Source organism: Phocoena sinus, chromosome 2 (genome assembly GCF_008692025.1).
Source record: "Phocoena sinus isolate mPhoSin1 chromosome 2, mPhoSin1.pri, whole genome shotgun sequence".
NCBI classification, from domain to species: domain Eukaryota; kingdom Metazoa; phylum Chordata; class Mammalia; order Artiodactyla; family Phocoenidae; genus Phocoena; species Phocoena sinus.
Window position 1 is genome coordinate 29,931,837 of NC_045764.1, and position 14,310 is coordinate 29,946,146.

The following is a 14,310-nucleotide window of genomic DNA, read 5'->3' on the forward strand; positions in this document are numbered from 1 at the left end:
TCCCCTAAGTAAAAAAGTATATATCCCTTTCAAATCTGTCTAGATGGCATCAACATTATCCTCATCAAAACATTTTTTACTAATATTTACTGAAGAAAACGCTTAGGAGTACCATTAAATTGTGCGTACATTAAAAGGGCTTTCCTTTGTTTTATTTTTCAGATTCAAGGTAATCTAGACAGAAAAAGCAGGCTCCAAGTTTTCTCCTAAAGAATCAGGAAGGAAAGTATCCATCCTACCAATGTAGTCCTTAATGTTAATAAAAACTGTGGAAGTGAATATTACTAAACTTCTGAAAATAAATTTCTATGGGTTATATTTAAATAACGTTCCAGATTTATAAAATAAAAAAAACTTACAATCTCATCGCCTGGCAACCAATATCCTTCCTGTTCGATACCAGCTTTTGAACCTTTGCAGCCCACTGTTAGCGTTTCCACAATAAGACCATCTTTCACAGCCAAGCTCAGCTGACGAGTGGTCTCTTTTGGATGCATACCGTGGACTCGAGACATGTACCTGAATACAGAGGAAAAACAAATTTAAAATCCCTTAGTACTAAAAAATAAAAATGAATAAAAATAAGAAAATAGAGGTGATTTCTCTTTTATTGTGACATACTTATCAGAGCCCTGCAGAAAGAGAGAAAAGCCAGTCCTCAATACTTAACTCTTTCAATTATCACGATATTTTAAACCTTAAGTCTACTTTGTATATTTAGAGGAATATTTGTTCAAAATAGTCCCAAACTAGCATATATAAATCATTTAACAGATTTTAGTCAAACATCCCATTTAGTTCTAGCCTCTGTAGCAATTGCCACTAACCTCCACTCTACAGATCCTAAGTCTAGAATTTTATAATCTTCAAGCTGTTAGAATATAAAGTACTTTTACTCAAAACTTAGGGAATGACACTAAAGAAAATACAGGAATTACACGAGTGGTTGTCAACGTATAAAGAAAACAAGAATGAATGCTGTGATCAATAAGGCAAATATGTGATTTTTCGATTAAATATATTTTGAACTCGATCACTAAAGAATACAAGCTCTCCCTGATTTATAGTTACATGGCATATTTTTTAATTAAAAATTTTATTTCAAACACACCCTGTACCACAGAGAATAATATTGCAGAATCTCTTGTACTCAGCAATCATACTGAACTCATGGCATATTTGCTTCATATCATTTTGTTTTTTAAGGAAATAAAATGTTACAGCTACAGTTGAATTTGTGCCATTTTCCATTCCCCTCCAATCAAACCCCAACACCCTCTACCAGTAAACTAGGATATCCCGACACAAAAACGTACTATGAGACAAACCAGGCTGGCCTCAGTCTCTCCAGAGAAACATTCTGTGCTGGAAGACAGAGCAGAAGTGCCCAAGGGTCTGCAAGAAAATTAAGTACGACACGAGGATTCTGTATCCAGTTAATCTGTCATTTAAGTATCAAAGCAGTCAAAACAAATCATTTTCAAAATGCAAGGGCTTCCCTGGTGGCACAGTGGTTAAGAATCCTCCTGCCAACGCAGGAGACATGGGTTCGAGCCCTGGTCCGGGAAGATCCCACATACCACGGAGCAACTAAGCCCGTGCGCCACAACTACTGAGCCTGCACTCTAGAGCCCGCGAGCCACAACTACTGAGCCCGTGTACCACAACTACTGAAGCCCACAGGCCCTAGAGCCCGTGCTCTGTAACAAGAGAAGCCACCGCAATTAGAAGCCTGCGCACCACAACGAAGAGTAGCCCCCGCTCAACCGCAACTAGAGAAAGCTCATGCGCAGCAACAAAAACCCAATGCAGCCAAAAATTAATTAATTTTTTAAAAACCCAAAAAAACAAAATGCAAGAACTTGGGACATCCCTGGCAGTCCAGTGGTTAAGACTCCACACTTTCAATGCAGGGGTTGCGGGGTCGATCCCTGGTCGGGGAAATAAGATCCCATATGCTGCTCGGCGCGGCCCAAAAATTAAAAAAAAAAAAAAAAAAAAAAAAAAGCAAGAACTCATCCTTGAAGAAACTTCTAAGCTCAGGGGATGAATTTCAAGCAAGACAAGGAGTAAACTGTGGCAGAGGGACTGCAGAGCCTTCTGTGTCTTCAGTTCATGGAAGAGAACTGTTTTCCGTTTAGGAGATAACTGCATTGGCAGAGAAAACAGCACTATTTAAAGTTAACTGGAGGATAAGAAGGAAGCGACGTGGGGAGTCTCAGCCCCACTGTAATAGGAGAAGGGGCAGGAGAAGACAAGGTGGAGTCAGTCCACACAGACCGATTTGTCAACTTTACTGTCAATCAAGGGAGACAAATCATGCAGTAGAGGTATAAATATATTTTGATATATAAAGGTCAACACCAATGGAAATAATCAACTGAAGTTTGGAATATGGGGAAGGGAAATGGGCAAAAGTGAAAATGTACTAATTTCCTCACTGTTCACAATAGGGAGCCAACAGAAATTCTCTTAGGAATTAAGCACACCACTGCATTTAAGTTTATAAAGGTACTCTTCGAACAAAAAAACAAAATTTCTAAGTTATCTGAAGAAACTCATAAAAAACACATTATGTAGCAAGATAAAAACCAACAAAAGAAAGGCTATTAAACATGAGAGGACCAAAACCAAACAAGTTTGTCTAATATATACAAATTGGCTAAACTCAACAATTAAAAGAAAAAGACATATTGGATCACAAAACAAAAAATATACTATCTACAAGAGACACTTAAAGTGACTTAGACTGAAAAAGAATGGGCAAAGGCATATCATAAAAATGCAATCCAAATGAAACAGGGATCAATACTGCAATGGATAGGATTTAGAATTCAGGGCAAAAATCATTTTTAAAAAAGACAAATAGGGGCTTCCCTGGTGGCGCAGTGGTTGAGAGTCCGCCTGCCGATGCAGGGGACGCGGGTTCGTGCCCTGTTCCGGGAGGATCCCGCGTGCCGCGGAGCGGCTGGGCCCGTGGGCCATGGCCGCTGGGCCTGCGCGTCTGGAGCCTGTGCTCCGCAACGGGAGAGGCCGCAGCAGTGAGAGGCCCGTGTACAGCCAAAAAAAAAAAAAAAAAAAAAAAAAAAAATGTAAAAAAAAAAAAAATAAAAAAAAAAAAAGACAAATAGGGCATAGGTAGTTATAAAACAAAAACTATAAGAAATAAAGGAAATATGGACAGGAATACAGAATTATGAGACTTTAATTCACTTTTCTCAGTCCACAAAAACATCTACTGAACAAAATTAAGTATGGATACAGAAGACCTAATTCGTAAGACAGATCTAATTGATTTTATTCTGAAATCCAAAACAAACTTGTCAATAGGTCCAAGAAAGATTCATTAAAATTGAGCATGAAGTCAGCCATAAAAATGACCTTGGGACCTCCCTGGTGGCACAGTGGTTAAGAATCCGCCTGCCAATGCAGCGGACACCGGTTCGATCCCTGGTCCGGGAAGATCCCACATGCCGTGGAGAAACTAAACCTATGTGCCACAACTACTGAGCCCGCGAGCCACAACTACTGAGCCCACGCACCTAGAGCCCGTGCTCCACAACGAGAAGCCACCACAATGAGAAGCCCGCGCACTGCAACGAAGAGTAGCCCCTGCTCGCTGCAACTAGAGAAAGTCTGCACGCAGCAGTAAAGACCCAACACAGCCAAAACAAAATGACCTTAATAGATTCCAAAAGTGATACAGACATTTCCTAGTTGCAGTGAACTTAAACCAGACATTAATAATGAAACTAGAAAATTCTCATAAACTACTGATTCAAAAGGTTATCTGAAAACTGCAAAAAATCTAAAAACAATCATTAAAAAGCTAAAGCAGTACTAGTGAAAAAAAAAAAACAAAAATTGTAGAACAATATTAATCCAAGAACTCCTTCTCAGTGAAAAATAAAATGAAGACATCACTAGCTAATCTAATCAAGAATGAAGACACAAAGCACAAAAACATACAAACTAAGAAATGTCTACAGAGACAAAGCCATTATAAAAGGGAAATTAAAACAGTCACAAGCAACTACTTTGTTCATTTCTGTACGAAGATATAATCACTACGATATTCTAGGAAAATATAAATGATCAAAAGTTGACCACAGAAAAAAAAAGAATACTTAAAAAGGCCAATGTTTCCAAAGAAATAAACAGAGGAAGTTGGCAAATAACCTGTCCAGAAAAACACCAGGTAGGGACATATTCACAAGGTAGTTCTACCAGACTTTTAGTGACCAGGTAACTCCAATGCAATTTAGACTCTTCCAGAACATAATAAAGAAGGAAAGCAAGGAATCTAACATAATAATGGTAACAAAACCCCATAAAAATTGCATAGAAAAAGAAAACTAGTGTCCCATAGGAATACTGGTATTAAAAAATCCTAAATATTTGAATATACAGTCTAATATTAAATATTAACATAAATTAATGTTAATATATTAATACATTCAAATATCAAAAGAATGTACCATAACTGGGTATTTAATTCCAGGATTTCTAGGAAGATTTATTATTAAGAAATCTAGAAATATAATTCATCCCATTAATAGATCGAAAGTGAAAAATCACAAAATTTCTAAATATGTTGAAAATTTGTAAAATTCAACATCTAGCCCCTAACAAAATGGGAATGAATAAGCACTTCCTTAACCTGATCAGGAATATTCAAAAATGTCTTTGGGGCTTCCCTGGTGGCACAGTGGTTGAGAGTCCGCCTGCCGATGCAGGGACACGGGTTCGTGCCCCAGTCCAGGAAGATCCCACATGCCGCGGAGCGGCAGGGCCCGTGAGCCATGGCCGCTGAGCCTGCGCGTCTGGGGCCTGTACTCCGCAACGGGAGACACCACAACAGTGACAGGCCCGCGTATCGCAAAAAGAAAACAGAAACAAAACAAACAAAAAAAAATGTCTTTGACACTCCGCCAAAGGTAATAACCAACACAGCTGAAATAGAGAAAGAAATGGGGTATAAAAGTTGGTAAGGAGTTAAAATGATCATTATTTGCATAATACATACCTATAAAACCCAAGAAAATCAGCTAGTGTGCTATTTTAAATCAAAGAATTTAATCAATTATTTGTTTGGGTACAAACTAATATACTAAAATTAATAGCATTCATATACACATACATAACAAAAAATTTAGGAGATTTAAAAAAAGACAAGACCCCAATTATTTACTACAGCAATAAGAAAAATAAAATATTTAGCAATAGAAGAAAGGACAAGAACTATATGAAGAAATTTTTGAAAAGCTACTGATATAAAAATAGAGCAAATGGAAAGACATGCTCGATATTTAGATGAAAGACAACAAAATCCAAATTGCCTCTAAGATAATTTAACTGAACACCACCACAAAACTAGGCAAGTTGATTCTAAAGTTCTGTAGAGGATTAAACAAGAATTTCTCAGCAATTCTGCTTCTAGATATTCATCCTATAGACATAGTCAGACACGTGTGAAATAATACCCAAGGGAGGAAATTCATTTTAGCATTTTTGACAGCAAGAAGAGATGAGAAACATCTAAACATACATCTTAGGGGCCTGGCTAATTTATAATATAACATGCCAAGGATTATTATATAATCATTAAAAGAAATGAAGCAGTATTACAGACATTAAGATGACATAAGTTCTAAGATATACTGTGTTTAAAAAATCATGGTATAAAGGATAATATCCAAAATATATAAAGAATTCATACATGGGGCTTCCCTGGTGGCGCAGTGCTTGGGAGTCCGCCTGCCAATGTGAGGGACACGGGTTTGTGCCCTGGTCTGGAAGGATCCCACATGCCGCGGAGCGGCTGGGCCCGTGAGCTATGGCCGCTGGGCCTGCGCATCCAGAGCCTGTGCTCCGCAGCAGGAGAGGCCACAACAGTGAGAGGCCCCGCGTACCGCAAAAAAAAAAAAGAATTCATACAATTCAATAGCAAAAAACAACCCAACTAAAAGCCAGGCAGAGGACCTGAATAGACACTCCAAAGAAGACATACAGATGGCCAACAGGTATATGAAAAGATGCTCAACGTCACTAATCATCAGGGAAATGCAAATCAAAAATCACAATGAGATATCACTTCACACCTGTTAGAATGGCCATCATCAAAAAGACAAGAGATAACAAGTGTTGGTGAGGATGTGGAGAAAAGGGAACCTTTGTACAGTGTTAGTGGGAATGTAAATTGTTTTAGCCACTATGGAAAAGAAACAGAGGTTCCTCAAAAAATTTAAAATAGAACTACCATATGATACAGCAATTCTATTTCTGGGTATTTATCTGAAGAAAATGAAAACACATCTGCACCCCCATGTTCCCTGAAGCATTATTTACAATAGCCAAGATATTTACAAGAGACAAGACATGGAAACAACCTCAGTGTCCATGGACAGACGAATGAATAAAGAAAATGTGAGATACAGACATATAATGGAGTATTAGCCACAAAAAAGGAAATAAAGCTTGCCTTTCGTGACAACATGGATGGATCTTGAAGGCATCATGCTAAGTGAAATAAGTCAGACATGTAAAGACAAATACCATAGGATCTCACTTATATGTGAAACAAACCAAAAAAAAAAAAAGCTCATTTGATACAGAGAACAGACTGGTGGTTGCCAGAGGTGGGGAGTGGGGAGGGGAGTGGGCAAAACAGGTGACCACGGTCAAAATGTACAAACTTCCAGTTATTAGACAAATAACTCATGGAGATACAGTGTACATCATGGTGACTATAATTAATACTACTGTACTGCATATCTGAAAGTTGCTAAGAGAATAGATCTTAAAATTCCTCATCACAAGAAAAAAGTTTTTTGTAACTGTGTGGTGATGGATGTTAACTAGACTTATGGTGATCATTTTGCAATACATACAAATATTGAATCATTATCTTGTATACCTAAAACTAATACAATGTTATTTGTCACTTATACCTCAATTTACAAAAAAGTCAGTGAAAAAAAATCATGGTATAAAATGGTACAGTTTCTCAAAAACATTATATAATTATCTCTGTATAAGAGTTCTAGAGGTATATTCCAGGAACTGTAAAAGACATTACTTCCAAGAACATTGGTTCAGCAGGCAGGGGTAGGAGGAAGACTTTTTTTTTTTTTTTAAACAGTACTCCCTTTTGATTTTTGTTCATGTACCTATTGGCTAAAGACTATTTTTACAAAAAAGTAGCCATCATCTACCATTCATCCAAATGTACGAAAGCTCCCTGGTCCCACACAAGCTTGCCAATCTTAGGCAGGTCCCCTCCTTCCTTTCTAAACTCATCTTAGCTCTTCTGTCCTTTATTCATCCACAGTAATTTTAAAGTCAATCGGCAAGATCCAGGAAAAACACTGCTGTGATTTAGATTAGAGGAGAATAAATACCATTACAATATTAAGTAATGTTCACTTTCACTGATGAACTTTGCATAATTGTTAATTTATTTATAACTTTTTCTATGTCCTTAATAAGGTCTTATAATTTTTCCCCATAAAACTCTTGCACATCTTTTGGGTTTTTCCTAGGTACTGCATGTTTTTTGTTTCTTTTGAAAAGAGGGTTTTATTTAATATTTTCTGGTTGGTGGTTGCTGGTACACCAAGGTTGGGAAACCCTGCTAAACCCGTATTAGTTTTAGGTTTGTCTAAGTACGTCTACTAAACTTGTCTTTTCTTATTGTGCTAATTAGGACTTCCAGTACAATGTACCCTTAGGTAGTATTAATATGGATATTCTTGTTTCAGATCTTGCAAAGGATTCATATAATAGTTCATCATTAAACACAATTGCTGAAGGTTACTATTAGATATATTTTATCAATATAAAGTGACAAATATAAATATGATGCTTGCTAAAGGATACTGGTAGCTTTTATTAAGAAAATTCCTTTCCAGTCCCAGTTTGCTGTTTTGTTTTAACAAGAAACGCATTATACTTTATTATTCCTTGATACATTTTAATCCACTGAATTTCACCACACAAATGGGTATTCTTAGCCACTGTGCACTCAAACATCAGTAGAGCATGGATGATTAAGAAAATTCCTTTCCAGTCCCAGTTTGCTGTTTTGTTTTAACAAGAAACGCATTATACTTTATTATTCCTTGATACATTTTAATCCACTGAATTTCACCACACAAATGGGTATTCTTAGCCACTGTGCACTCAAACATCAGTAGAGCATGGATGAAGGCACAATAGAAGAGAACTTTCCTTTCTCTTAGTGACAGCATGTCGGGCTCGACTTCCTTAGTTCAGAGCAATGCCTAAACTTGAGGAATTCCTTGCTTTTTCTCACCTGTTTTTCTCAAAAAGTAGAACAGAACCAGAGTGCTGCAGATGTTACACAAATGAAGAGTAACGTCATCTTACTCAGTATTATAGGCTAAGCACACTGGATAAGCCTTAAGACTATCCAAGGTAATTATAAATATATTCTGAAGGATTGAGTGACTCAAACAATACCTTAAATATAACAAAGGGTCCCAACCCATTTTTCCTTTTCTTAGATCATCAAGTACTCAGGAAGGTTTAGTTCCTATGAAAATACTTATGCTAATAACTCAGGTTAAGGTCACTCCAGGTCTCTCATTTTCTTACATGCTACATATACATCACAAGGACTGATCTTCAAATAAAGAAACAAAAATAGCAGTTTGGGTTTGAGATGCATTTACAATGGCCATCTAGTCTCCTATTTTAATTTCACTTAGTATAAATCATGAAATAGTATGTAAATGTCTACAATTTAAATATTATAGTCAATTTCTCTGAACTTTTTCAACAGCTTTTTAATTTTCTCCCATCCTATCCATTTTCTTTGCAATAACTTCCCTCCCAATGTCTCTCCTAGGATGCTACTTTCCAACAGGTGTTGAGCACTGAAGTGTGTCCAAGCAAAAGGCTGCAGAACCCAGGGTTATTTCATCTCCCCTGAGATAATTCTGCATGTTCCAAGACAAAAAAATATAGTTGACGGTAACAGCCATTGCTAATTTAACATTTTTACAAAAGTAAGAAGTTTTATGAATCATAATTTCCTAAAATTAATTATCTATCTTTAACCCTTCTAATAATGATTCAATCTCAGAAACGTGTCATGCAGTTTGAAATGAGTATATTGAGAGATGGGCACACTAATGAAAACAATATAACTATGATCATATTCTGCAGAAGAAGGAACCACCAAAAAATACACTGGTATGTTTTCTGTTAATTAAAAAATACAAGGAACGTCTTGTATTGTCCTCCTGCCCCTTACCTCAGGGGTCCCCAACCCCCAGGCCGAGGCCTGTTAGGGACCGGACCACACAGCAGGAGGTGAGCGGCAGGCAAGTGGGTGAAGAAGCTTCATCTGCCGCTCCCCATCGCTCCCCATCGCTCCCCACCGCTCCCCACCCCTCCCCACCGCTCCCATTTCTGCCTGAGCCACCTCCCCCCAACCCCCGATCCGTGGAAAAATTGTCTTTCACAAAACCAGTCCCTGGTGCCAAAAAGTTTGGGGACCACTGCCTTACTTATACCTTCACACTATCATGAAGGCTAGAGGCCTTCGTTTTGATGGCAATATAGCAAATTTATTTTAAGTGTACTCTGGATGATCTGGATAAAATCAGTACTGCCCCATAATTTCAGTACCTAACGGCTCCCAACTGGCCTCACTGAACTGGCTCAGGGGCTGAAAAAAGACTCAACTGAAAACATCACATTTAAGATAAAATTTTAAGTGAAGATTGATCTAATCTCATGATGTTCACGGACATTCTGAGTATAAAAGCTATGGACATAACAGAGGAGAAGATCCAAAATATCTGACTAGATAAGAAATGTGAAATTTCTCCATGACATAAACATCACAAATCCTTTTTTTTTTTCCTAGCCTCTGGAGCAACCACCACTGACTTCCATTCTGCAAATGAAAAGCAAACAGGGGCTTCCCTGGTGGCGCAGTGGTTGGGAGTCTGCCTGCCAATGCAGGGGACACGGGTTCGAGCCGTGGTCCAGGAAGATCCCACATGCCACGGAGCAACTAAGCCCGTGCGCCGCAGCTGCTGAGCCGCACTCTAGAGCCCACGAACTACAACTACTGAAGCCCATGCACCTAGAGCCCATGCTCCGCAGCAGGAGAGGCCACCACAATAAGAAGCCCGCGCACCGCAACGAGGAGTGGCCCCCACTCACCACAACTAGAGAAAAGCCCGCGCGCAGCAACGAGGACCCAACTCAGCCATAAATAAATAAATAAATAAATATTTAAAAAAAGAAAAGCAAACAATAAAATGGAATATTTTATTACAAATATGACAAAGAGCCTGTATTCTTAAAATGCAAAACTATAACAGTAAGAAAACGATTTCACCTGTCAAGTGAACAAGATACTTAAAATTATTCTCAGGGCTGGTAAAGATGCATTAAGACAGCCAACTCTCAACACAGCTTTGCTAAAAACACCGTCTGGAAAGCACTTTCTCACAACACCTTATAGATGGCCCTATCATTGGACTCAGTAATTCTACTTCTATGGAAACAATCTGTATGAGATAAGGGATTTATGTAGAAAAATGTTCCTCACACCTGAAATTTTATAGGGAAAAAAAGGATCCAAGTGTCCATAACAGTAAAATAAATTATGGATATAAAATAAGTTACATATTCACCCAATAGAGCAAAATGCACCTAATAAAGTTATTGTTTTAAAAAACACAACAGTGTGAGAAAATGTTCATGGTATAATATTAAAGATATAAATGGACAAGATTTTAAAATATATACATGTATATACATATAGGAGAGAGAGTTATACTACTATAATGGTTGATTAGGTTATTCAGATCAATGCTCATTTCTCTTTTCTTCACCATTCCCATCCCCTTCTGATACATACTACCTTACTCTATTTATGCTACTTGATTCTTTCTCTAATTGTCCCCAAAATATTTTTGGAACAAATGAAGTTCTAGCTGTTTATATTTATTTGATACACATATGAATATAATATATATACACAAATTAAAAACCATCCACCATCCATCCTTTTTTATGGCCCCAGTTACAGGTATTCTACTCTTAGGTATTTATCCAAACATACATCATCTACACCAGTACACAAAAACACATTGTAGCTTTTATCATAATCCCGAATGCCCCTCAGCAGGTGACTGGATTTTAAAAACTGTAGCATAGGTACTTCCCTGGCAGTCCAGACTCCACGCTTCCACTGCAGGGGGCGTGGGTTCAAACCCTGGTCAGGGAACTAAGGTCCCACATGCCATGCAGTGTGACCAAAAAGTAAAACAAACGAACAAAAAAAACCTGTGATATATCCATATAATGGACTACTACTTAGCAATAAAAAAGGAATAAACTATCAATATACGTAACACATGAATCTCAAAACATGCTGACCAGGAGAAGCTAATCACGAAAAAGAAGATACTATATATGATTCCATTTATATAAAATTCTAGAACAAGCAAAGATAATCAGTCACTGTGACAGAAAAGCCAATCACTACTGCCTGGGGCTGAGGAACAGGTGAACTGACTATAAAGGACTACAAGGGAACTTCTGGGGGTGATGACAACTTTCTATATCTTTTTTTTTTTTTTTTTTTTTTTTTTTTTTTGGCAGTACACGGGCCTCTCATTGTTGTGGCCTCTCCCGTTGCGGAGCACAGGCTCTGGACGTGCAGGCTCAGCAGCCATGGCTCACGGGCCTAGCCACTCCGCGGCATGTGGGATCTTCCCAGACCGGGGCACGTACCCGTGTCCCCTGCATCGGCAGGCAGACTCTCAACCACTGCGCCACCAGGGAAGCCCAACTTTCTATATCTTGATTAAGACGGTGGTTACACAGGGGCATTAATTTGCAGATGAAGAAAGGAAACTGACTTCCCTGAGAAAACACAGCTAGTTAATAGGAGAGCTAATAACAGAAACAGTCTAGTTCTAGTAGAGATCTCAAGCTTTCTGTAGCAAGGACAACTGGCTACAGGAAAAGAGCGGACATGCACTCAACATTCACAAGTAAGGTGAAGGCTGCTGAGTGAATGTCATGTGCCAGTCACTATCTTTTGGTGCTTGGCATATACCAATACACAAAACAGAAAAAGATCCTTACCTATAAAGCTTACTTATTGGTGGGAGGAGGTTGCAGGGGCCGAGGGCAAACAAAAAATGGCACGACTAAATATTTAAGAGTAAACTATATGGTGTGCTAAGGGCCCCTAAAACATCTCCAAGAGTTACTGACTCTAAAGTTCCAATTCTAAAGAAGCAGGCAGACTCACTATAGAGAGAAAAATAAAATTGGATCATTTTCTACCACCACATAAAAAGAGAACTACAGATAAAGACCTAATTCTTGTGGTCTAATTAAGAAGAAGGATTCCTTAAATAAAATTTCAAAAGCACAAAACATTAGGCAAAAAATATTGAATTTGATCATACCAAAATCTAAAATTTCTGTTCAACAAAGAACACTTTGAGAAAGGTTAGTAAACAGATTAACAGAATAAGAAAAAATATTTACAAAGCATAAAGTGTATAGGAGAATTAACAGAAAGAGCTTCTACAAATCAACAGAAAAAGACAACCCCAATGGGAAAATGGGCAAAGTATAAAAACAGACATCCACAGAAAAGAAAGGCCAAAACCTTATAAGAACACCAAGAACTGGTGCTCTCATTAATAAAGACAGAAATGTAAATTAAAATATCTGAGTGACAAAATTTATGCTGGACGTCAAGTATATACAGACGCTTGCAGAAACTGTGTCCTTGTGCACTAATGAACATGTAGATGGGCATCCTCTCTTGAGAGCTTGGTCAAATTAAGTGGATGCATTTCCTATAGTCAAAATGTTCCCGGATACACACATCAACAAATTACTCATGCAGGTCAAAATTAAACTGTTTCTTGTAGCTGTGAAGAGTTGGAGCAATGCATGGTTATTTGCAAGGTGGAGGGAAAATGGAGACAACCTGAGCATCCATCATAAGGAAATAATTCAAAGCATGAGGAGACCAGTGAAAAAACTGAAAACACCCAAGTTATCCAACCAATGGCAGCATGGTGATAATATGTACCCACAGGGTCGTAATAAAAGCTGAACAAGGTAATGAATGTAAAGCGATCAGTCCAGTGCCCAGCACTAACCCACTCTACAGCAATGGTTCCTGTACCAACCACTGTTTATCCTCTAAGCTTTCACCTTCATTACTTATATTACTGAATATTAAAACACGAGTTGTTATAAGAATTTAATAAATGACATATGGAGGCAATACAAAAGTAAAGGGGAAAAAGCATGGCCTCTTAAGTCACCAGGTCTCAGTTCAAATACCAGCTTTACAACTTACTAGCTACATGACCCTGAACAAGTGATTTAACCTCTCTGCATCCCAGTGGGCATATCCTTAAGTAAAATTAATAGTGTCAACCCATGCAGTTGATTTGAAGGTAAGATAATGTAATGTAACCTTACAATAAATGTTTATCTTACTACTCATCCCTCCTCCCTCCCAAAACAGCACAGAACAGTCTCACCAGATGGAATATTGTGCAACCATTACTAATAATAATTTATGGTAACCATATAACAAGGAAAAAGGCTAAATAATGTTGAGAAAATAATAAGCATGTGAAAAATGACCAGAAAGAAATACATCAAAATGGGTCCCTTACTGGGATTGGAGTAGAGAAATTACAGGTGATTATTTTTCTGCTTTTTATTTTTCTGCAAGTATCCTACAATATGGTTATGTTACTTTTAGAAGTTTAAAAAAAATTTAACAGTAATGCTCTGCCACTAGGTGCTTTATAGACACAAGGATGGATCAAACTATGTAAATCAACAAATGTTAACACAGCACGTTAACAGAATGAAAGATAAAAAATCCTATGATGACCTCAATAGATGCAGATAAGGCATGTGACAACACTCAACACCTCTTCATGATAAAAAAACACTCAACAAATGGGGTACAGAAGGAAACTACTACACCATAATAAAAGCCATATATGAAAAAACCCCAGTAACCATCATACTCAATGGTGAAAGACTGAAAGCTTTTCCTCTAAGATCAGGAACAAGACAAGGATGCCCGCTTTCACCACTTCTAGTCAAAGTAGTACTAGAAGTTCTAGCCAGAGAAATTTGGCAAGAAAAAGATATAAAAGGAATCTAAATTGAAAAAGAAAAAGTAAAATGAGCACAGTATTTGACATTATCTGAAAAGGAAATTATTACAATAATTCCATTTACAACAGCGTCAAAAAGAATAAAATACTTAGG

At 37.7% G+C, this 14,310-nt stretch overlaps 1 protein-coding gene across 19 annotated transcripts in view; it reads right to left on the bottom strand.

Annotated features, from left to right (window-relative positions):
• The window catches only part of ZMYND11 (zinc finger MYND-type containing 11), a 139,811-nt gene that overhangs the window by 55,827 nt on the left and 69,674 nt on the right, over positions 1–14,310 (bottom strand). For all 19 annotated transcript variants that reach the window (XM_032622366.1, XM_032622356.1, XM_032622367.1 and 16 more), the window contains one exon: positions 360–519. In XM_032622366.1, coding sequence (XP_032478257.1) covers positions 360–519 — 160 coding nt within the window. The remainder of the gene's footprint in view (positions 1–359; positions 520–14,310) is intronic.